At 40.4% G+C, this 24,938-nt stretch overlaps 1 protein-coding gene across 3 annotated transcripts in view; it reads right to left on the reverse strand.

The window, feature by feature from the left end:
- PTPRK (protein tyrosine phosphatase receptor type K) overlaps positions 1-24,938 on the reverse strand; it is a 576,923-nt gene that overhangs the window by 78,328 nt on the left and 473,657 nt on the right. For all 3 annotated transcript variants that reach the window (XM_074948398.1, XM_074948399.1, XM_074948400.1), the window contains 2 exons: positions 15,635-15,908; positions 12,931-12,967 (listed from right to left, as the gene is read on the reverse strand). In XM_074948398.1, the coding sequence (XP_074804499.1) occupies positions 12,931-12,967; positions 15,635-15,908 (311 nt within the window). The remainder of the gene's footprint in view (positions 1-12,930; positions 12,968-15,634; positions 15,909-24,938) is intronic.

Consider the following 24,938-nt stretch of genomic DNA (forward strand, 5'->3'; position numbering starts at 1 on the left):
TAAGGATTGACACACATTGGTAGGGTGGATCACCACCGCCTGTGCTTGACCTTTCTTGTAGATAGGGGACTCCCGTACTCAGGACTCTCAATCCAATATATTTTGCAAGCACTTCAAAATTTAGCAAACAGTGATAATACTGGAGAAACAAGTATCGACCCTGCGTTGCATAAGAGAAACTGAAGATTTCCTGGACAGACGTCAGGATATGCTTCTACAGGCACAATGTTCTGAAGATTCAGAGCAGGCTGCACAGCGGGGACAGGAGAACGGTGAAGAAATTTGGCAGCATGTGACCTCCAGAAGAAGAAAGGGGAGCGTCCATGTACCAGCAGCGCAGATAAAGGTAAGCAACCATTTCCATGTTCTCTCCATAGGTACTAATGCGTAGAGTGGACTAGATGATACATCTGAGGGAAGGGAACAGAAGGAGACTCTGCCAATTGGAAGGCATGAGATGCACTGTCCTAGGGATGGGGGTTCCACGACCACCGCTCCCAAGAGGAGGCAGCGGGTGGTGGTGGTCGGGGACTCTCTCGTCAGGGGGACTGAGTCATCTATCTGCCGCCCCCACCGGGAAAACCGAGAAGTCTGCTGCTTGCCAGGAGCTAGGATTCACGATGTGACGGAGAGACTGCCGAGACTCACCAGGGCCTCGGATCGCTACCCCTTCCTGCTTCTCCTCTTCTCTGTCGCTTCTCTCCTGCTTCTTCACCAATGATACTGCCAAGAATGACCTTGAGAGGATCACTGCGGACTACGTGGCTCTGGGAAGAAAGATAAAGGCGTTTGAGACGCAAGTGGTGTTCTCGCCCCATCCTCCCCGTGGAAGGAAAAGGCCTGGGTAGAGATTGTCGAAGTCAACGAATGGCTACGCAGGTGGTGTCAGAGAGAAGACTTTGGATTCTTTGATCATGGGACAGTGTTCCAAGAAGGAGGAGTGCTAGGCAGAGACGGGCTCCACCTAACGAAGAGAGGGAAGAGCATCTTCGCAAGCAGGCTGGCTAACCTAGTGAGGAGGGCTTTAAACTAGGTTCACCGGAGGAAGGAGACCAAAGCCCTGAGGTAAGTGGGGACGTGGGATACCAGGAGGAAGCACGAGCAGGAGAGTGCGAAAGGGGAGGGCTCCTGCCTCATACTAAGAAAGCAGGACAAACAGCAAGTTATCTCAAGTGCCTACACACAAATGCAAGAAGCCTGGGAAATGAGCAGGGAGAACTGGAAGTCCTGGGACAGTCAAGGAATTATGATGTGATTGGAATAACAGAGTCTTGGTGGGATAACTCACATGACTGGAGTACTGTCATGGATGGATATAAACTGTTCGGGAAGGACAGGCGGGGCAGAAAAGGTGGGGGAGTTGCATTGTATGTAAGAGAGCAGTATGACTACTCAGAGCTCCGGTATGAAACTGCAGAAAAACCTGAGTGTCTTTGGATTAAGTTTAGAAGCGTGAGCAACAAGGGTGATGTCGTGGTGGAAGTCTGCCATAGACCACCGGACCAGGGGGAGGAGGTGGACGAGGCTTTCTTCCGGCAACTAACGGAAGTTACTATATCGCAGGCCCTGGTTCTTATGGGAGACTTCAATCACCCTGATATCTGCTGGGAGAGCAATACAGTGGTGCACAGACAATCCAGGAAGTTTTTGGAAAGTGTAGGGGACAATTTCCTGGTGCAAGTGCTGGAGAAAGCAACTAGGGGCAAAGCTCTTCTTGACCTGCTGCTCACAAACCGGGAAGAATTAGTAGGGGAAGCAAAAGTGGATGGGAACCTGGGAGGCAGTGACCATGAGATGGTCGACTTCAGGATCCTGACACAGGGAAGAAAGGAGAGCAGCAGAATACGGACCCTGGACTTCAGAAAAGCAGACTTTGACTCCCTCAGGGAACTGATGGGCAGGGTCCCCTGGGAGAATAGCATGAGGGGGAAAGGAGTCCAGGAGAGCTGGCTGTATTTTAAAGAATCCTTATTGAGGTTACAGGGTCAAACCATCCCGATGTGTAGAAAGAATAGTAAATATGGCAGGTGACCTGCTTGGCTTAACAGTGAAATCCTTGCTGATCTTAAACACAAAAAAGAGGCTTACAAGAAGTGGAAGATTGGACAAATGACCAGGGATGAGTATATAAATATTGCTCGGGCATGCAGGAGTGAAATCAGGAAGGCCAAATCACACCTGGAGTTACAGCTAGCAAGAGATGTTAAGAGTAACAAGAAGGGTTTCTTCAGGTCTGTTAGCAACAAGAAGAAAGTCAAGGAAAGTGTGGGCCCCTTACTGAATGAGGGAGGCAACCTAGTGACAGAGGATGTGGAAAAAGCTAATCTACTCAATGCTTTTTTTGCCTCTGTCTTCACGAATAAGGTCAGCTCCCAGACTGCTGCACTGGGCAGCACAGCATGGGGAGGAGGTGACCAGCCCTCTGTGAAGAAAGAAGTGGTTTATTTAGAAAACCTGGACGAGCACAAGTCCATGAGGCCAGCTGCGCTGCATCTGAGAATGCTAAAGGAGTTGGTGGATGTGATTGCAGAGCCATTGGCCATTATCTTTGAAAATTCATGGTGATCGGGGGAGGCCCCGGATGACTGGAAAAAGGCTAATGTAGTGCCCATCTTTAAAAAAGGGAAGGAGGAGGACCCTGGAAACTACAGACCAGTCAGCCTCACTTCAGTCCCTGGAAAAATCATGGTGCAGGTCCTCAAGGAATCAATTCTGAAGCACTTAGAGGAGAGAAAAGTGATCAGGAACAGTCAGCATGGATTCACCACGGGCAAGTCATGCCTGACTAATCTAATTGCCTTCTATGATGAGATAACTGGCTCTGTGGATGAGGGGAAAGCAGTGGACATGTTATTCCTTGATTTTAGCAAAGCTTTTGACACGGTCTCCCACAGTGTTCTTGCCAGCAAGTTAAAGAAGTATGGGCTGGATGAATGGACTATAAGGTGGATAGAAAGCTGGCTAGATCATCGGGATCAACGGGTAGTGATCAATGGCTCCATGTGTAGCTGGTAGCCGGTATCAAGCAGAGTGCCCCAAAGGTCAGTCCTGGGGCCGGTTTTGTTCAATATCTTCATTAATGATCTGGAGGATGGTGTGGATTGCACCCTCAGCAAGTTTGCGGATGACACTAAACTGGGAGGAGTGGTAGATACGCTGGAGAGTAGGGATAGGATACAGAGGGCCCTAGACAAATTAGAGGATTGGGCCAAAAGAAATCTGATGAGGTTCAACAAGGACAAGTGCAGACTCCTGCACTTAGGACGGAAGAATCCCATGCACCGCTACAGACTAGGGACCGAAAGGATAGGCAGCAGCTCTGCAGAAAAGGACCTAGGGGTTACAGTGGATGAGAAGCTGGATATGAGTCACCAGTGTGCCCTTGTTGCCAAGAAGGCCAATGGCATTTTGGGCTGTATAAATAGGGGCATTGCCAGCAGATCGAGGGACGTGATTGTTCCCCTCTATTTGACATTGGTGAGGCCTCATCTGGAGTACTGTGTCCAGTTTTGGGCCCTACACTACAAGAAGGATGTGGAAAAATTGGAAAATGTCCAACGGGGGGCAAAAAAAATGATTAGGGGACTGGAACACACGACTTATGAGGAGAGGCTGAGGAAACTGGGGATGTTTAGTCTATGGAAGAGAAGAATGAGGGGGGATTTGATAGCTGCTTTCAACTACCTGAAAGGGGATTCCAAAGAGGATGGATCTAGACTGTTCTCAGTGGTGGCTGATGACAGAACAAGGAGTAATGGTCTTAAGTTGCAGTGGGGGAGGTTTAGGTTGGATATTAGGAAACACTATTTCACTAGGAGGGTGGTGAAACACTGGAATACATTACCTAGGGAGGTGGTGGAATCTCCTTCCTTAAAAGTTTTTAAGGTCAGGCTTGACAAAGCCCTGGCTGGGATGATTTAGTTGGGGATTGGTCCTGCTTTGAGCAGGGGGTTGGACTAGATGACCTCCTGAGGTCCCTTCCAACTTTGATATTCTATGATTCTACAGTGGCAGCGGTGAGGCAAAGTTATGAAGGATTAAGATGTGAAATTCTGTCTCCTGGGTTGCATGGTGATCAAGTAGCTGGAAACAGACAGGGAACTAGCCAGCAGCCTCTCTAAATCTTGGAGAGCTGTCAAATTCTAATCCAGTCTGTTTAGATCTTTATCAAGGACAGGAAGTGAGAGACTCTAAAGAACCAAGTTAGATAACTAAACAGAGAATGTCTTCATATCTACAAAATAATGGTAAGAATGTCTTGAATTACCAGCATTTCTAGGATTCATTAAACTCCCATGGAATGCAATCTGCTCACTTTAAAACAGGCAGAATATTCAGGTTTCACAGATACTGAGAAATTATGAAACAGGCTTAGTCTGAGGTTTGCTCAATGGAGGCCTTGTCCACACTACACAATTAAGTCAACCTATCTGAGGTCGACGTACAGCCACTGCAGTAACTACTGTGGTTTTTCATGTCCACACTACCCTCCTTCTGCCGGTGGTGCACGTCCTCACCCGGAAAGCTTCACCGACTTAAGTGGGGCAGTGTAGGGGAATGACAGCCCGAACTGTGAGCCCCGCAGCTAGGCACTGACAGCCTGGTGTCGAGTGCTGACAGAAGCTGTGAGCTCCGCGTGGAGATCACAGCCCGTGCTGTAAGTGCTTGGCAGCAGGGCTCCATACTGTGAGCTCCACGTGGTGCTGACATGCAATATAAGTAATGCAGTGTTTACACAGACATTGCATAGCCCTACCTCCATCGCGCTACTCGTCTCATGGACGTGGAGTTATTAGGTCAGTGTAGTGGGGGACTTACATCCACGGGAGCAACCCTGTAGTGTAGACACTTACAGAATTAGATCAACATAAGCTGTCTTACGCCAGCCTAACTGTAGCGTAGACCAGGCCTAAGTGTTTCCTAACGTAATCAATCAGGCAAACAATTAAATACCAAACACTGTTCACATACATAAAAGGCGTACATTTTTTTAAATGCTGTGGCCACATATACCCTTATGAAACAACTACCTAATACACTTTTGAAATGCCACAGGAATTAATCATAGACATTTTTTCAGGATGGGACAAATGGTAGCCATTTCACAATCATGGCCCTAACCAATAGGAAATTCCTATGTCAAAGATTACTGGAAAATAGTCAGAGATAAAGTAGCTAATAATGTGGTTTTTCTGTCACTGCTCAATGTTCTCAATGCCAAGGGATACAACTGAAAAATCTGTATTCTAGCCAGACCATAACTGGTGGTTTATGTCTCCCTAACTCTCTCAGCACTTTGGAATACCATATTTTGAAAGTGAGATATGGACAGGGATGCAAAGAGGGTAGGGATGTAAGAAAAAAAAAAAGGAAAGGAAAGGAATGCTGAAAAAAAAGTGAGGGAGTAAGGGGAGGGAATTAAACAAGAAAGATGAGAGAACAGAAGATGGCAGACATTTTATTTTTTATCACTTATCACAAGTACTAGCAAATGGCAATACTGAAACAAAAGATCAGTTTAGTAGTATGTCCACATTAACGGAATCAAATGCTACCTATCACACTGAAAAGTCTGAAGATAGGAAGCTCTGGTACTTTTTGTAATGTCTAAATTCTTACATTTATGACTCTGTGTCCACCTCTGTTGACCCCAATGGAAGTAGCACATTCAGTGCCCAATCTGATCCATGCTAGAAAATCCTCATTTCTGCTGTCACAGGTGTAGTATTTTAAACAACTTAATGTTAGCACATTTCTGTGCCTTGCAGCTGTGGCTTCCTTCCTGTCATGGTGGGCCCAGACCCAGAACTAAAGTTTATCAAACCTTCATCCTAGAGCCATCATTTCCTTCCTACAACCACCGAAATCTCCATTGTTCCCACCGCTGTACTGTTTCTACAGGTACCATTGCAAGTAGCTTCTCTTAAAGCAATAGAGAAATAAGTCACTCAGTTAAAGCCATGTGTGTTACAGTCACAAAGTCCCATAGCACCCAGGCATAACACACTACCAAAATGTTGCTACATTGCTCTGAGTAGCAAAAAAAATTCAAAAGTTCATTCTTTTAACTCCAGAGCTCCTATGTAGACTATTGTCAATGTGCAGCACAACATAATATGGTGCCATAGGGTTACTTTTATTTATTCTTATTCTCTGGTTCTGGTAAAGAATGTGAAAGAATGTCTAAGAATGTGAAAATGCTTCTAAGCAGATAGAAAATGCCTAACAATTTGCTTAAAAACATTTGAAAATCAAGGAAAGCTAATATTGATTAATATTTGGACTCAAAATACAGTAATCCATAATGTATAGGGGTTGATTATTTTAAAATACACTGAAGTCAAGCATTAGGTTTGTGCTTCAAAAGTTTAATATGTACAAAACCAAATCAAGTTTAATACTGGAATTTGTGTGTCTACAAGATGCAGTTGACTATGCAACTTGTTTAAAAATAAAATGTCCCCGAGGAAGTTATTGGATTCACTCAAAATGCAATCTGATTTACCCCAAAGCAGTAAATGATGGGTTCTGCTTAAAAATGCAATAATAAATCCCACATTCTCTGAACACTGGGAGTAGGTGCAAAAAACCTGGAATTACTTGTGCTTATAACCATTTCAGAACACAATGCACTCAGTGTTCTCTAGCAATATTAAATGGCTCAGCTTCCGTTGATGGACAGTTTTATAAAGGAGATTAGAGATAGGAACAAATCTAATGCGGAGTGCAATCTTCACCACAGTACCATGGCAAGGTGATTTCTGGCTCTTGCTCTTCATTACTTGTGATTATATGATGTATAAATCAGAGTAATTTGATTTCACATTGCTCATCTCAGGGAATACTTCAAGTATCAAAGGTATTAGGTAATTTAGAGTTTACTGTTGAGGAAATCCACCTCGAGTTGCGGAGACCAGCATGTAATGAACAAGAGGCAAACACAGCTTTCCCATCAGTATTCCTAAAATTAAATGTGTGGCAAATATACCCTCTGAAATCAATTTGAATAAAGTAGCGTTATTTATGCATATCCGATGGGTTCAGATGCCCAGGCCATTTAATGAATTCTACAGCTACTGGGATCAATTAAATAAAAATCCTTTACTCAGACCAGTGTTTGGAAAGCTGGTGGATCCCATCATATTCATACCAATCTCATTTACATGAACATGACTGGACTACTGGTCTTGCATCTGGAACTCAAAGTGCTTTTGAGCAGTGGCTCTTGTTTTAATTACATTTACTGTTATTTCATACTGGTCCATTCAACTAGCTGTGGATCATATATTTCTTGTTGTTAAAATAATTCTAGTTATGGTTTACTGGTATGATCTTAAATGTGAACAGGGAAAATCCAAGATGGTGGCATTCTGAAATTCCATTTCCTCCTCTGGATGGCTCAACAGCTCAGTAAAACTTTCCCCTGCATGAGATTAAAAATGTCATGCAAAAGTGCTTGAAGTGACAAAACTTAAGGTGATCTCCTTTTGTTCTCAAACCTTTTGAATGAAATTAGGGAATGTTTGAATGTTTTCTACTTTTAGACATTGCATAAACCTCAAACACACGTAGCAATGGTGCCCCCACCCCCCAACATTATATGAGCACTGATGTAAAAATAACTACGCCAGTGTGAAAAACTGGATGTTTAAATAGGGGGCTCTCGAGAAGAAGAAGGGAGGTTATAATACTTCTGGATTTGGCACTACAGCCACCACTACTGGAATATTATATCCACAATGCAAGAAGGATGTTGTGACACAAGAATGATTAAAAGACTGGAAAACCTGCCCTACAGTGAGAGACTAAAGAAGCTTGACTTGTTTAACATAACCAAGGAGAAGACTGAAGGGTAACTTGATCAGTGTCAGTAAATATCTACATGGGGATCAATAATTTGATAATCTAGCAGACAATCAAACTAGCAGTCAAAAGTATAACAAAATCCAATTGCTGGAAGTTGAAACAAGACAAATTCAGACTACAAATAAGCATGAATTTTTAACAGTCATGGTAACTGACCATTGGAACAACTTACAAAGAGTTGTGGTGGATTCTCCATCACTGGCAATTTTTAAATCAAGATTGTACTTTTAAAAAATATTCTCTAGTTCAAACAGGAATTAAATCAGGGAAATTCCAATCCCTATGTTATAGAGGTGGTCAGACTAGATGATCACAATAGTCCCTTCTGGCTTTGGAATCTATTATATATTCATGTAACTGCAATATCAAAAAGCTTCACATATTTGAGAATCAATCAGTAACTCAGAAGCATCTTTCAATTTTCTAATTAAAAAAAATCTCTACCCTCTCCCCCTCTTGGTGCAAAGCATCCTTGTATTTACTGCTACAGGAAGAGTGTCAAATCCTACAAATTTTCATTTAAGATCAGAAGTAAGATCAGTCACAATTTTAAGGACAACTGCAGTGTATTCACATTTATAGCCTCTAAGGATCCAAAGCACACTGACTTCTTCTCTGGCTCTTAATTTAGTTTGTTTTCCTTTGCGGCTGACAATTTAAAATGGTAAAATTCATGCTGGTGAAAGTTCACTTCAAATTTTTGCACATTCATACTTCAAAATGTATGGAAATCCAAAATGTGACTGATCAGTAAAATACTTCTTAGTTTTAAGAGGCATTGGCTGATTCTGCAGCTGAGGTATGTACACTCAATCATCCTTTATTCATCCATTTGTCAATACTTTGGTTAAGCAGGTTCAAGTATCATTAATTCCTTATAATTTATACAGTGATAAGTATGTTCAGTGCTGTGTAACAGTTGAACTTTGCCCCCAAAATTAATTTTGGTAACTTGCTCATTCTCTTTTACAAATTACATGCAGAACTGTTGCTGATGTTAAACTTACATTGTAACACACATTCTTCTTTCTCTTCCATTTTCCTAATCAAGAAAACTATTCCCTCATATCCTGAAAAATTTACATTGCAGCTAAGGAAGTTACAAGACTGCCTTTTTCCCCCCTGGTTAGTGACTTGGTAGGGAGTTGTAAGACTGAAATTGGAGATTGTGTATATTACTACCCAGATCTGAAAACTACTATGACTGAGAACTCTTTTCCTTGAGGATGGGGTTGAGAAGGGATGCAGTGAGGTCACAGGGAGAATTCATGCTGAGGCTGTGAGTGTAATGGGATAAAGAAGACAGAAGAGGGTGTCAGGGTCACAGTGTCAGAGTCCCCATGTAATTCAAGACGTTAATCTTACTTATTTCAATACTGCAACCACTAAATAACCCTCTCACCTTACCCTAACATTTTTTTCAAGATATACCAAAGGTAGTGTGGTGCTTTAGAGGTAATGAGGCAACATCTTGTAGAGGAATTCGTGCGCCAATCAGCTCATTTTGTTATGTAAGATGATGTGTCCAAAATATTTTCTGAGTATAGGAAAATGAAGACACTTCAATTTGAATTCAGTGACCCTTATTAGTTTGTTATCAATACAGAAAATGAGTTAATCAATGGTTACAGGAATGGTGCATCACTGGAAACCCTTTGAACAAAATTCATGGCATGCAACATATTAATATGATTCACATTATGGGAAAGTGAAAATATTAGTCACTAGAATAAATTTCACTAAGAAAGTTAAATTAAAGATTAAATTTTTCATGGATATGCACTTCTTTAAATAACAAAGTACGATATAGCTAGCAATACGAAGATATATTTCTCCCATCTCTATATCGTAAAACAACAGCGTGTAAAGTACAGCTGCAAACTGACAGATCACATAGTCCATAAGGCAAAACAAGAAGATTAGTTTCAACCAGTCCTTTGAACTAGGTAACAACGGACTGCATTTCAGAAACATTGTTTTGACCCCTGAACTTAAAGTAGGGTGCAAGTCCATTTCACAGGTGAAATGTTCCTTGATTTTATATGGATTTTTTAAAGTCATTTTAAAAAAAAATCTTTTCACAAAGTTCAACAGCAAGGCCCAATTTGACTGGCTACATGCAGGTTACTTAAAGTCACAAGAGATGGCACTGAGAGCTGCACAGAACTTTGTAACAAAATCTAGTTCAAATTTACTGAATTCACAGTGGATGCACTGGTTCTGTTGGCAACATACTGGGCACTGTGCAACACTTGTGATTTCCCTGTGAATGTATTCATTTTAGTGAAATAAAATACTCTAGCTGGAAAAGTTGAATATGCATCTCTGGGGGCTATGAGCTAAAACAAACTAAAGAGATTAACCAAGTTATTCTCCCATATGTTTAAGACAGTCTGATATATTAACAAATTTAAAAAATATAAATACATTTTAGGATATTTTAAGTGTGAAAGTATTTTCCTCTCAAGGACCTCAAACTATATAGTTAATTTTACCCTAGAAAGCATGGCAGAAGTTTAAACTGATGGAAAATATACTACTTTTAATTGCACTTTCAGTGGGTATAGTGCTGACATCGCTGGCAATCCTGGTGCTCCAAGAGGACTTGATTTAGCCATGGTTATGCAGCCAATAATCATACTAGTGAGCCACAGTCTCATTGGATTTTTATTACAGGAGAGAAGGTCACACAAGCAGTCACCTGATGGGAATCTTGCTGTTGTGCATGTTGCTGTGAGATCAACTGACAGGGGATGATAAAGCAGACAGCAATCTTCCATGTCACTTCCCCTACCACATCACCCAACTGAGTCAATTCCACATTGTGTAGAACAGCCTTACATTATGAAAGAGGCTGTTTACCCCCTTTACCACTTCCTGAAATTTTCTAGGATACTTCAGAACCTTTTAAAATTCTCCCCTTGCCTAAATCACAGCAATATATCCATATTGGTACAAAAATATTTGTTCATGCTAATAATTTATTTCAGTTCAAACATTTAATTTTGTACAGTAAACAAAAGAAAGCTAACACTGATTTATTTTTTTGCAGAAGACTTAGCTCATCATTTAACTTCCTTACTTTTATTCTCTTAATTCATTTGAAGAAAATATTATACTAATTTGTCTTGAGAAGTACATGTTCCTTTCCATGTTCTCTAGAAAACGTTTTGTGGAGACTACATAATAAGAGGTAAACACACCACAAGCTTTTACCTGAACCAATCATTGAAGTGATGGAAAAATGCTACTGTGAATTGAACCTGCCCAATTTGTTCAGACCCAAAGTTGATTTAATGTTGTACATTACTGTGTGATAAGTATATAAGAACATGAGAACGGCCATACCGGGTCAGATCAAAGGTCTCTCTGGCCAGTATCCTGTCTTCCGACAGTGGCCAGTGCCAGGTGCCCCAGAGGGAATGAACAGAACAGATTAACATCAAGTGATCCATGCCCTGTTGCTCATTCCCAGCTTCTGGCAAACAGAGGGTAGGGACACCATCCCTGGGCATCCTGGCTAATAGCCATTGATGGACCTATCCTCCATGAATTTGTCCAATTCTTTTTTAAACCCTGTTATAGTCTTGGCCTTCACAACATCCTCTGGAAAAGAGTTCCACAGGTTGACTGTGCACTGAGTGAAGAAATACTTCCTTTTGTTTGTTTTAAACCTGCTGTCTATTCATTTCATTTGGTGACCCCGAGTTCTTGTGTTATGCGAAGGAATAAATAACACTTCTTTAATTTACTTTCTCCACACCAGACCTCTATCATATCCCCCCTTAGTCATCTCTTTTCCAAGCTAAAAAGTCCCAGGCTTATTAATCTCTCTTTATACGGAAGCCGTTCCATATGCCTAATAATTTTTGTTGTCCTTTTCTGAACCTTTTCCAGTTCCAGTATATCTTTTTTTGAGATGGGGCGACCACATCTGCACGCAGTATTCATGGATTTATATAGAGGAAATATGATATTTTCTGTCTTCTTATCTATCCCTTTCTTAAAGATTCCCAACTTTTTGACTGCTGCTGCACACTGAGTGGATGTTTTCAGAGAAATATCCACAATGACTCCAAGATCTCTTTCTTGAGTGGTAACAGCTAATTTGGTTCCCATCATTTTATATATATAGTTGCGATTATGTTTTCCAATGTGCATGACTTTGCATTTATCAATATTGAGTAGCGCTAGGCTTCAAAGGAGTTCTGTTCCAGCATTCAGAATCCTTTATTGTTTATGCTGCTAGAATCTAGCAAACCACTTCCTGTTGTTGACACAATCGAGTAACTTTGGAATGAGTGGTTATAAATACAGTCAGAGCAGGAGATACTAATCAGATGTACTCTAAATCCTCATTTGAAGATGAAATAATTTCTTGAATGGACACTGTGTAATTACGCTGCCATGTGTGGGGTCAGTATGATTGACTCTGGCAGCTCTCAACTCAATCTCATACTTGGCTATCACTTGATATTAAAAAAATTAAAGCCTTCTTCAAATCAACCCTCCCCTATGACTATCCACAAGTCACTGAGCTCTTATTTATGTATATTTACTAGCATCTCTCAGTTTGAATAAAAAAAACACACCCAGCTCTCCAATACCTGTCACCATGACAGACAGATTTAAACAAAAAGAAAAGGAGTACTTGTGGCACCTTAGAGACTAACAAATTTATTTGGGCATAAGCTTTCGTGAGATACAGCTCACTTCATTGGATGCAACAAGTGTACTTTCAACACTTGAGTCCATGCTGACTAGCTTCTTCCAGTTCTCCAGTTGTTCACAAGGACAAGACTCTGGAGAATACAAACTACTGAAATGAGCTTTACTTATTTTGTCTAAATTCTGCTTACTCCTGGAACAGTATTCTCCTGGCGAAACACCAAAACATAAGAAGTGGCAACTGATTACACGGTAAGAGATCCAGGTGAGTCAAAATATTTTGCTGCCAATAGAACTGGGCACAAGTACAAATACCGCCTAACAGAAATACCATATTTCATTTGGTCTGAAGCAAGCAAAACATCCCTTTTTCTTGGAGAGGGAAGAACCTCTTACCTTTCGTAGCTATTCGAACACACTGAGTTTTAGTTTCCTGTTGAGGGGGGAAAATTAAAGAAAATATAGTCAATTTCATATTTCAATTTCTCCCACTTCACAAACAGCATTAGTACTATAGATTAGTATTGCATAGGATACTGAACAGCTCTAGGAATATTAGTGGAGACTGAGGAGTAAACGAATTTTGTCTCTACAGAGCTGGTAATCTGAGTAAAATTGTTAACCAAGTCCTAAACTCTCTAGATTTATAGGTATTTTACCACAAAAGGACTTGCACATATTTTATTTATATACACACACAAATTGTATCTATTTTTTTCCACCAGTGGTTCATGCAGTGCATGAGATCACTCAAACGTCAGAGAAATGAATTGGTTATACACACTGGGTAAGAGGCAGTTTCAATCTTAACTGAATTTCTTGGCCTTCTCTCTCTTTAAGTGTAATAAGATGTTTTAAAACTAATATAAGAAACAAGAAAAAGTTATATAAGTTTGTGTGATGGGATGTAAGTGGCCCCTTAAAGCCATTTAGGTCTGTTTTAACAAGTAATTAGACAATGACTAAATCCATTTTAATCCAACAAGGTCTGTATTTTTTTTCCCCAAAGCAGCATTTCTTTGCTGGGATCTATGTCATTGCCTTCAGGATTCCTTCTTTCTTTTCTAGACTCCTGTCACACCCCCAAAAAACCCACAAACAAACAAACACACACAAGCACACACAAGAATTATTTAACTCAGAATGCCTAAGTCAACTGCTTTGAAAAGCTGTGATGTAGAAATTAATAGAGAGAGGTCCTGAGCTAAAAATTTACATGACATGTTTCAATCAAGAGGCATTTTTCAGCTCAGATAAAAGCTCAGATAAAAGCTCCACTGAGCTGATATTGGAAATGTCAATATAACCTTAACTAAGGAGCATCTTCTTTAGGTATTGCTAATGTATCTGCATTTAAACTCTCTGCAGCAACCATTGTGTAATGTAGGCCCCAACCCAGAGGAGCACTTTCGCACACACCTAATTTTAAGCATGTGAGGAATCGCACTGATTTAAAGTTTAGCACGTGCTGAAATATTTTGCAGGGTCAGGGTCACAGGGTACAATGGTATTCTATGTATGTTGTGGTAAAACAGAGATACCAGCAACTGGAAACAAAACTAATGAAAACTGTCAGCCCAAATCTGTCCCAAGCTTTTATATCATACCAGAGAAGACCATTTCACAAACACACAGAGCCTCTCTCAAACTGAAGATCAAATTTTTGAAAAAATAGTCTCTCTCACCCCTTTTGGTCATAAACTGTCAAAATACAGAAACTGAAACATGGATCTGTTTGGGGTTTTTTTAATTTGTATTGGTTCTGTTTATATTTTTCAATCATTACATACTGTATGAAATATCAATTTCCTCAAGAACCTAGTTTAGTTGTTGGAAGCCAACAAAGCTGTTAGATGGGTGAATGGAGAAGGTGAGGGAAATGTGTATGAATGTGAGACAGTTAGCTTTCCTCTATTTTTGTTTGCCTCGATTAAGTCTAGCAAGAGAAAAGGCTGTCTCATCAGAAAATTCCTCCAGCTCCAGAGTAGCTCCAGTGTGCAATTTCATTAGATATTGAATTTGTTTCTACCCTTATATGATGAAGGGGCAATTTTCATAATTATAGGTATAGGTGAGACTTCATTCAAAAGACTCAATGGCAGATTTAGTCAATAGCCGTGATTTCTTTATTATTAGCCACAGCAGAAATCCAAATAGAAAGGTACAAATGGTTTCTACTTCTTTCAGAAGGACCTGGTGAAGATCATTTGCCTTTAATCTAGCTGCATATCCCGGCAATTTCCCTTAATCCCCCTGCATAGCTGATACAGGGGCCCTATACCCAGAATGTAGCAATTTCCTACAGAACTATACTTATCTAAAATGTAATTCATAAATTGAATATTTAAATACCTCAAGTTACTGTGCTGAACACAGTCCCCCACACCCATATTTCAGTTTACAAAAGAAAATCATTCAATGATAACAGCATGAGGTTTGAAAAGTCATGTTGTTTTTCACACCTGGAACCCTCTTCAGAGTTTAGCTTCCTGTCATTTTGTTCTTTTCAATATACATACAGAATCAGCAGCAGTGCTCAACAACTGTGTCAAAAATGAAGTAAGGAGGCCATGGAAGCAATCCAAAGCCATACCCTTAACTACTGCACAGTCAAAGCAGAGTGGTGTATAAAGATGCTCAGAAACATACCATAGGCATGGGGTTACTTCACAATCAGTGGATTTTTCCTTTTTATTTGATGTTTGGTGTAAGAATCCTGAAAAGTTGACATTGTTTTACTATCCTGCTGAACAAAGTAAGTTCTCTTTGTGCTGCAGTAATTTAATCTTGTGAAGTGTGCAAGTATTGAGAGTTAGGAGAAGAATAATGGATGTTATTTACAGAGGAGGCAGAATCACACAGCTGAAATTATTTCACTCAAACTATTACTGAGATTTATTAAATTCTCAGCTAGTAACAGTTACTAAGAAGCAGGCATAGTGTGAAATATGAATGGCTCAAAGCCATACTGCTACAGTACAGAAGCCAGTGAAAGGTTAAAACAGCACCATCACCAACACAAACTACATTTAACTTTGAGATTCATCACCAAGGATACCTTCTGAGCTATTTCCAATAGGAAACTATGGTCGGTACTTACCTTCTCAACACTGCTCATGGCTTGGAAATAGATATTGTAGCCTTTCCGAGGAGCCAGGGGTGGGTTCCAAAAGCCCTGGTACGTTCTATTGTCACCAACAGTGAAAGGGGCTGGTTCAGGAAGGTTACCAGGGGGCAATTCAGCAGCAAAGTAATATGGTGAGCCTCCGCTTAGAGCATTTTGGTATGTGACTGGGACTTGGTAGCACTCCATCGTGCCTGTTTCTCGCTTTGTTCGGTGTGGATGCAGCTCCTCAACAACAATCTGGTAAGCACTTTTTAAAGAGAAAAAATGATCAGGTAATCTGTGATTCTCAAATCTCACACTGCACAAAAACATGATGCCAAATGGCACTGTGGTCAGTTTAAAAAGACAGTGGATGCGAAAAGAGAAACAAAAGCTTGGAAAAGTTATGCTGAAGCTATGCAACTCAGGCATCAAATGCTACTCTACTGTTATGCATTTTTTTAAAAAAATAAACCACTTTCAGCCCTAGCCTAGAGCAGAAAAACGATGTTCACTGATTTTATTTTATACATACAATTATTTTATTTTTTCTTACTCTTTCAATACTGTTTCTTTCAACATATTTCTAAAGATACAAAGGAACAAACCAAACCAAAAAATCCCTCTCACCACTGAATTATTTTGTTATTAAGTAACCCATGAATGACTCTGACATTAACCACAGACATTGTAATAGATTAAGCTCTTTGTCTGATATTCTGAAGCATCTGAAGTTATTTCAAAGGAAAATGCTATTATAGAAAGCTCAGCTTCAAGGCCCAACATAATGACTGCCTCCAGGCTGTGCTTGAAGCACCAATTTGCAGTTGTCATATCATTAGAGACAGAATGTGCTGACAGGCTTCTCCACCTCTTGACCTTGCTATGGCATCTATCTTGGCTCAGAGCTATGCAGATCTAAAATACAAGTGACATGCTGTAATACAAGCACAGATGGACAGAAATCTGTCCACTCCACCAAAACAGACTGCCTCATTTCTCTGCAGTTGTCAACGATAAAATGTTACAAATTGCTGAAGCAGATGGCATTCAGCCTATTAAGACTCCAACCCAAACTTGCCAATACCTTTCTTGAAATGGTCCAAAGCTTGGTCACTTTTCAAAATCACCTTCTCTAAAGAGAACAGGTAATTATAATTCTTCTTTCCCTGTTGGGGAACTACATAACTACCGTACGTTGCCAGCTCATTACCAGCATGTAATGTTCTGCAGAAGCAGAATGTTCTTTTTAAAGGAAGAACAGAGGTGAGTTCTTATGCTGGGGGGAAAAAAAAAGTGGATGGGGAAGGGGGGAGGGATCTCTCATACCCTAGAGCTTGAAAAATGCTCATTCAATTGTAGGCAAGATTAGAAACAGTTGAATTAACTTGAAAAGATTGTCAGTTTCATTTCTACTTAAAAGCCTTCCAAACAGGAGGAGTGAAACTGACCAGAGTTTTGGAAGTGTCACTCTGTTGCTTCACATTCTCTGCAGCTCCTTTCTTGTGAGCTGCCAACAGACTGGAATTGACAAGTATTCTGCTCTCTGAAGTGCCAGGGGAGCAGGAAACTTGTCAATTGCAATATCCTGCCAGCCTACACGAATAAAGCCAGCAGGGAGAGTGGAAGGACATCTCAATGTGCACACGTGACTGCAAGAAAGCTATCTCTTGGAATATACTGTTGTGTCATTCAGCTCAAAAGCGGAGTTTTTAACATAGTTTCATATCAGTCCTTCTAGAGTGACGGTGTCAATAGTTTTTTCACCTTCAGAAGAATATTGTCTTTTTATTAGCCAAAAATATGACTGTGGGGGTGAAGTAGAAGAGATACATATTAGCCAATTCAACTTTAACAGTGTCCATTTAATTCACTGCAATAACTTTTGATATTTTGCATCAAAATATACTGCAAAATGTGAAGCATGTCATCTGAGTCAGGCTTGGATTTTCAGAAAATCAGTTTCAAATTCTAATAAATTAAAAATCCCCTTCTCCTCCCCAAAAAGTGATTATGATGAAACTGATTTTGCGGGCCACTGTGGCTTAAAAACTACAAACTGTAGAAGGAAGGTCAGAAACATGTACACAGAATCTGTTGGGATGCTTGGGGTTACGTAATGATTTTTTATAGTTAAGAAGAAAAAAAAATTAGCATTATTTCTCTTAAGTGCATTTAGGTGCCATAATTAGCAGACAAAGAAAAAATTTTAAATTGGTTATTTCCATTCTTCAACTCCAGATTTTTTTATCCTTCTCGTCAATAATTTTAAAAGGCTTGTGCATACCATCTTTTGAAATGTTCTCCAAATGCAAAACTGAAGGCTCAAAAGGCATATGGAAATTTAAATAGTCTAGTCAGGGCCATTAAGATGCCATCCTTACATCACATCCTTTACCAAAACTATCCCTCCCAGAACACACATCACTACACCAAACATCCACAAATAATATTGTTAAGGGAGAGTACCTTGGTAAAGGGGTGTATGGGGAAGTTGCAGTGTCTTGTCTGAGGTGTAAAGAGGTTGTAATAATGGTATAGTGTGGTCCAGTGGGTGGAGGAGTACAGGGTATGTATGGTTGGGAGACTTAACTTTTCATTTTCTTGCTTTTGAGTGTTTGAGTCAAGCACGTTATTTGAGCAGCAGCCCTAACTGCTTCACAACTAGAAAAGGAGTACTTGTGGCACCTTAGAGACTAACCAATTTATTTGAGCATAAGCTTTCGTGAGCTACAGCTCACTTCATCGGATGCATACTGTGGAAACTGCAGAAGACATTATATACACAGAGACCATGAAACAATACCTCCTCCCACCCCACTCTCCTGCTGGTAATAGCTTATCTAAAGTGATCACTCTCCTTACAATGTGTACGATAATCAAGTTGGGCCATTTCCAGCACAAATCCAGGTTTTCTCACCCTCCCCCCCCCCCCCCCCACAAACTCACTCTCCTGCTGGTAATAGCCCATCCAAATTGACCACTCTACAATGTGTATGATAATCAAGTTGGGCCATTTCCAGCACAAATCCAGGTTTTCTCCCGCCCCCCCCAAACACACACACACAAACTCACTCTCCTGCTGGTAATAGCCTATCCAAAGTGACCACTCTCCTTACAATGTGTATGAAAATCAAGGTGGGCCATTTCCAGCACAAATCCAGGTTTTCTCACCCCCCCCCCCAAACACACACACACAAACTCACTCTCCTGCTGGTAATAGCCTATCCAAAGTGACCACTCTCCTTACAATGTGCATGAAAATCAAGGTGGGCCATTTCCAGCACAAATCCAGGTTTTCTCACCCCCCCCCCCCAAACACACACACACAAACTCACTCTCCTGCTGGTAATAGCCTATCCAAAGTGACCACTCTCCTTACAATGTGCATGAAAATCAAGGTGGGCCATTTCCAGCACAAATCCAGGTTCTCTCACCCCCCCCACCCCCATACACACACAAACTCACTCTCCTGCTGGTAATAGCTCATCCAAAGTGACCACTCTCCCTACAATGTGCATGATAATCAAGGTGGGCCATTTCCAGCACAAATCCAGGTTCTCTCTCCAGCAGGAGAGTGAGTACTCCTTCCTAGACAGTCATTTCCCATTTTGTGTGTGTGCAACTGATTGTTTCTTCCTAAGTGGAGTACTTTGCATTTGTCCTTATTGAATTTCATCCTATTTACTTCAGACCATTTCTCCAGTTTGTCCAGATCATTTTGAATTTTAATCCTATCCTCCAAAGCACTTGCAACCCCCTCCCAGCTTGGTATTGTCCACAAACGTTGAAAGAGTACTCTCTATGCCATTATCTAAAACGTTGATGAAGATATTGAACAGAACCGGACCCAGAACTGATCCCTGCGGGACCCCACTTGTCGTGTCCTTCCAGCATGACTGTGAACCACTGATGATTACTCTCTGGGAACGATTTTCCAACCAGTTATGCATCCACCTTATAGAAGCTCCATCTATGTTGCATTTCCCTAGTTTGTTTATGGGAAGGTCATGCGAGACAGTATAAAAAGCCTTACTAAAGTCAAGATATACCACATCTACCCTTTCCCCCCCCATCTACAAGGCTTATTACCCTGTCAAAGAAAGCTATCTGGTTGGTTTGACATGATTTGTTCTTGAAAAATCCATGCAGACTGTTATTTATCACCTCATTATCTTCTAGGTGTTTGCAAATTGATTGCTTAATTATTTACTCCATTATCTTTCTGGGTACAGAAGTTAAGCTGACTGGTCTGTAATTCCCTGGGTTGTCCTTATTTCCCTTTTTATAGATCGGCACTATATTTGCCCTTTTCCAGACTTCTGGAATGTCTCCCGTCTTCCATGACTTTTCAAAGGTAATTGCTAATGACTCAGATATCTCCTCAGTCAGCTCCTTGAGTATTCTAGGATGCATTTCATCAGGCCCTGATGATTTGAAGACATCTAACTTGTCTAAGTAATTTTTGACTTGTTCTTTCCCTATTTTAGACTCTGATCCTACCTCATTTTCACTAGCATTCCCTACGTCCAATCACCACCAACCTTCTTGGTGAAAACCGAAACAAAGAAGTCATTAGGCACCTCTGCCATTTCCACATTTTCTGTTACTGTCTTTCCCCCCTCATTGAGTAACAGGCCTACTCTATGCTTGGTCTCCCTCTTGCTTCTAATGTTTTTGTAGAATTTTTTTTGTTTCCTTTTATGTCCCTAGCTAGTTTGATCTCGTTTTGTGCCGTGGCTTTTCTAATTTTGTCCCTACATACTTGTGTTATTTGTTTATGTTCATCCTTTGTAATTTGACCAAGTCTCCACTTTTTGTAGGGCTCTTTTTTGAGTTTTAGATCATTGATGAACTCCTGGTTAAGCCAAGGTGGTCAATTGCCATACTTCCTCTCTGAAAAACTGCCAACTGTCTTCAGTTGTTTTTCCCCTTAGACTTGATTCCCATGGGATTTTACCTACCAACTCCCTGAGTTTGCTAAAGTCTGCCTTCTTGAAATCCACTGTCTTTATTGTCCTGTTCTCCCTCCTACCATTCCTTAGAATCATGAACTCTACCATTTCATGATCACTTTCACCCAAGATGCCTTCCACTTTCAAATTCTCAACCAGTTCCTCTCTATTTGTCAAAATCATATCTAGAACAGCCTCCCCCCAATAGCTTTCTCCACCTTCTGAAATTGTCTCCAATACATTTCAAGAACTTCTTGGATAATCTGTGCCCTGCGGTGTTATTTTCCAACAGATGTCTGGGTAGTTGAAGTCCCCCATCAGCACCAAGTCCTGTGCTTTGGATGATGTTGTTAGTTGTTTAAAAAAAGCCTCATCCACCTCTTCTTCCTTGTTTGGTGGTCTGTAGTAGAGCCCTACCATGACATCACCCTTATTTTTTACCCCTTTTATCCTCACCCAGAGACTTTCAACAAGTCTGTCTTTTATTTCTATCTCAACCTCAGTCCAAGTGTATACATTTTTAATATATACGGCAATACCTCCTTCCTTTTTTCAGTGTATTACATTTATCTTCTGTATTAAGATGCTGGTGATATATAACTAATTGCAACATGCATATTTCAGGGACGGATAGCCATGTAATGCCATGAGCATTTCTTGTAGGGATACTCCTCATCTGGAATAAGAAATAAAAATCACATAGCTTGCAGACCTGGTTTTCAAGATTTGAAAATATTCTCTTTGTATTCTAGTCATGCTTAATTTCAATGAGGAGAAACACTCACGATGGTAAGAGCAAGGATAAAATTGATTGACCTGGATTTTGTACTGTTTCAGCCTGACTGAAGGTTTAGTGTGGAGACCATATGTCTGAATTTCTTTGTTTGGCAAATACCATGAAGGTTGGGGACATAAGGGAAGAAAAGGCCTTCATGGACTCTGATAAATTACTATACATCTTTCTAGACTGAAAACTAATTCATTCCCTTTTAGGGTTTGTCTAAAGATGCTGGCATATCTTTAGTTGTTCTATTTTGTGTTACAAATATTACTATTTTCTGTAGTAATTTATAACTGTCTGCACTAACCCATCTAGGAATATGTTGGTTCTTTGTGGTTAATGCAGTTTATCAAGTGTGCTAATTAAGTGGGAAAGATTTAAGACCTTTTAATATTATGTATAACTGTTCTGGTTCTGATACATGCCCATCACCATAGTATCTGATCACCTCAGACTAAACTTTGCTCAAAATGTTCATTGTACAGCTCAGATGCGTCTCTTCATTATCTGGATTTGGTTGAAGCAATTATTAGAGTCTATGGCTCATTGTGCACCGCCTGCTAACACTATGCTGGATCTGAGATGGACAGAGTGACAACAGATTTGTATTGATTATTGGGAAGGCAAAGTGGTATTTTTGTTTTTTAATGTCAATAATAATCTTCATAAAGGATTCAACATTCTGCCCCTTCTCTCATTTTTAATCAAATGTTCAGCTGCATATGTTGTTTAAGTTTAAAGTTTTCATATATATATTATAGATCAACATATGCAAGTTATATGCAAAGGACTGTTTGTTATTCTGTAGTTCATCACAGCAAAGGCTTTCCTGAGCAGGGTGTATAAAATACTATACTACATCATAGTTCCAGTAACGGGGGACTTAATGGCGAGTCTCTGGAAATCACTTTATCATAGGCTGTATTCTAGAATGCTGTTATGTTCCACACAGATCGTTGTGTTTTGCTGCATGTATTCAACATAAAGAGGAAATGGGGGCAAATGAAGAATAATAATAAAGAAAACAGGAAGCCAAGAAGGTCTGAATTTAACCACAGCTCTTCCTCTGACTCCCTCTGTTGCCCTGGGCAAGGAACAACCTTTTCCTCAGTTTCCCCACTGGCAAAATGAGATGATGAGACACACTTATTTTTCTTCCCCCTCCACTCAAGTCTTGCAAGAATTAATGCACGTACAGAAATGTGAACATGTCAAGCATTCAATCTCATGGTCACTATGACATTCAGTGGCTTGTCCCAAGTACTTCTAATTAAACACATGTAGCTGGCCACTCTTTGATCTTGTTGTAATGCTTGGTATGGAAGTACAGGTAGTAACTTTGTCATGTATAGACCTTTGCATCAACTATTTTGAGGAAAGGACACACCTTTCCTGCTAGGGCGAAGGATCTATTTTATTGGCCTGCCCTTAGAAGCTAAATTTCAAAACTCTTGGTGGGGAAATACTTCAGCCCGACTGAAGGTTCAGTGTGGAGACCATATGTCTGAATTTCTTTGTTTGGCAAATACCATGAAGTCTGGGGACATAAGGGAAGCTGACAGTACCTTCTCAGTGGAAGAAAAGGCCTTACTGGACTCTGATAAATTACTATGTATCTTTCTAGACTGAAAACTAATTCATTCTCTTTTAGGGTTTGTGCCAACAGACCACAATACAATACCCTACCAGGCCAAACAGTTATCTTCAGCTATCAATATTCTAAACATGCCATTTACATCATCTTCATGGGTCATCATGGTATAAAGATGGTATGTGACTGATGAAGCTGTGAGGGAAAAAAATCCTGAAACACTAGTGGTGGATGTCACAATCTGACCAACTGCGAGTTTGTGAATTTGATTTACCTTTGTATTTGTTTCTGGACTTCTGTGTTACACTATACATTTTTTCCTTTAAAACTACCACAGCTGCATAATTTCAGCATATAAATAAAAAGTGGTAAACGTATAAGTTTTCTTTTGTTGGGAGTCAACCAGGCTGCCAAAAATAGTCCTATTGTTTACCATATAACCCCACTGTTCACCTCTTTGTTGCTTCTTCAGTCAGAATGAATAGGGAAGGGTGATCCACTGGAGTTCACAATTCTAAGAACCTCTTACATTAGTTCATGGGTTTGCAAAACTACTAGAAAGCCATTTTTCCTGTAATATGAACAATTTTTTCAAATGTAATTCTTTATGATTACATATATAGAATTATATGCAATGTATGCATATGCACACACACACTTTCCTTTCCCCAACATTTCCACTTTCACACTTCTTATTTCACTGTCTCCGTTTTTCTCTGTCTGTTCACTACTCCATTTTTCACTTTAAATTTTCGTTGGTTGCTCCTGACCTGCTGCAGAGATGAGGTTGATGCAAGTGCATCTAAATACGGGAAGATGGTGAAGTCAGTCTGTCTGAACTGTGCTGCTACTACTAGAATGCTTTTGTGAAGACCAGAGGTGCAGTAGTGCCTGATCGAATGGAAACACTCGATATTGACAGTGGTTGGGACCCACCATAAACCTGAGGGATTTTCTGTGGGAAGAGGGAATTGTTACATAAAAGTACACCTCTTTCACATAGAGAGCTGTGAACCATGTGTTCTTTTCCAGAGATGGTATTAATGATGCCAGCATAACCATATGGAATTTTAGCTCTTGCATACAAATGTTGAGTTGTTGCAGGTCGAGAATGGGTCTCAACTCTCCTTTCTTTTCGGAAACTAGGAAATATTTAAAGTATAACCATTTTCCTTGGCGTTGATGAGGCTCCTGAACTATCACTCCCTGTTGGAGGAGAAATTCTATCTCCTGGAGAAGGATCTCCTCATAAGATTGATCCATGAAGAGGGATGGGGAAGGGAATAGGGAGAAAAATTTGACGGTATAGCTGGAAGGTATGATGTCCACCACCCACTTGTCCATTGTTATTGCTCTCCAGTTGTGGGAAAAGAATGCTAGATGGTCACCAGAGAATACGTGAGGCTTTGGTGGAAATGGCATCAATAATGGTTTCCCACTTCTGAGCATATTGTCAAAAGTGTCTATTGGTGATGTTGGGTTGATGTGGTTGACATGGAAAGTCCAGGATATTGTGACCTTTTCACCCTCTGTCATTTATAAGGTTGTTCTATAGGATTGCTGATGCTGATATAGCCGAGGAATAGGCCTTGGTCTGTAGGGATGTTTATTGTATTTCCTCTTCGGGGCTACTGTGTGTATATATAGAACCTTGTTGCAATGAGACTTTTTATTGAGGCCCTGAGACTTAAGATATTCGAAGTATTTGGGAGCTGTGGGTGAAGACTTGCCAGACTTGAACAGGATGGCCGAGAGATCAGTCCTCTTCAGAATGGACTTAAAGGAAGAATCTGCTCTTGTGCTTATAAGCACATTCCCTGCTTTCTTGAGGAAATTTTGATGGAGAGTCTGTTGGTGTAATCTCCCTTGCTCCTACTTCAGGCCTCATGCTAGGGAGGTGCGTTCCTTGATGACTCTGGCCAAAGTAACAGGGGTATCCCCCAGCCTGGGTATGACTGGAGCCTCATAGCC

This window comes from Natator depressus, chromosome 3 (genome assembly GCF_965152275.1).
Source record: "Natator depressus isolate rNatDep1 chromosome 3, rNatDep2.hap1, whole genome shotgun sequence".
NCBI classification, from domain to species: domain Eukaryota; kingdom Metazoa; phylum Chordata; order Testudines; family Cheloniidae; genus Natator; species Natator depressus.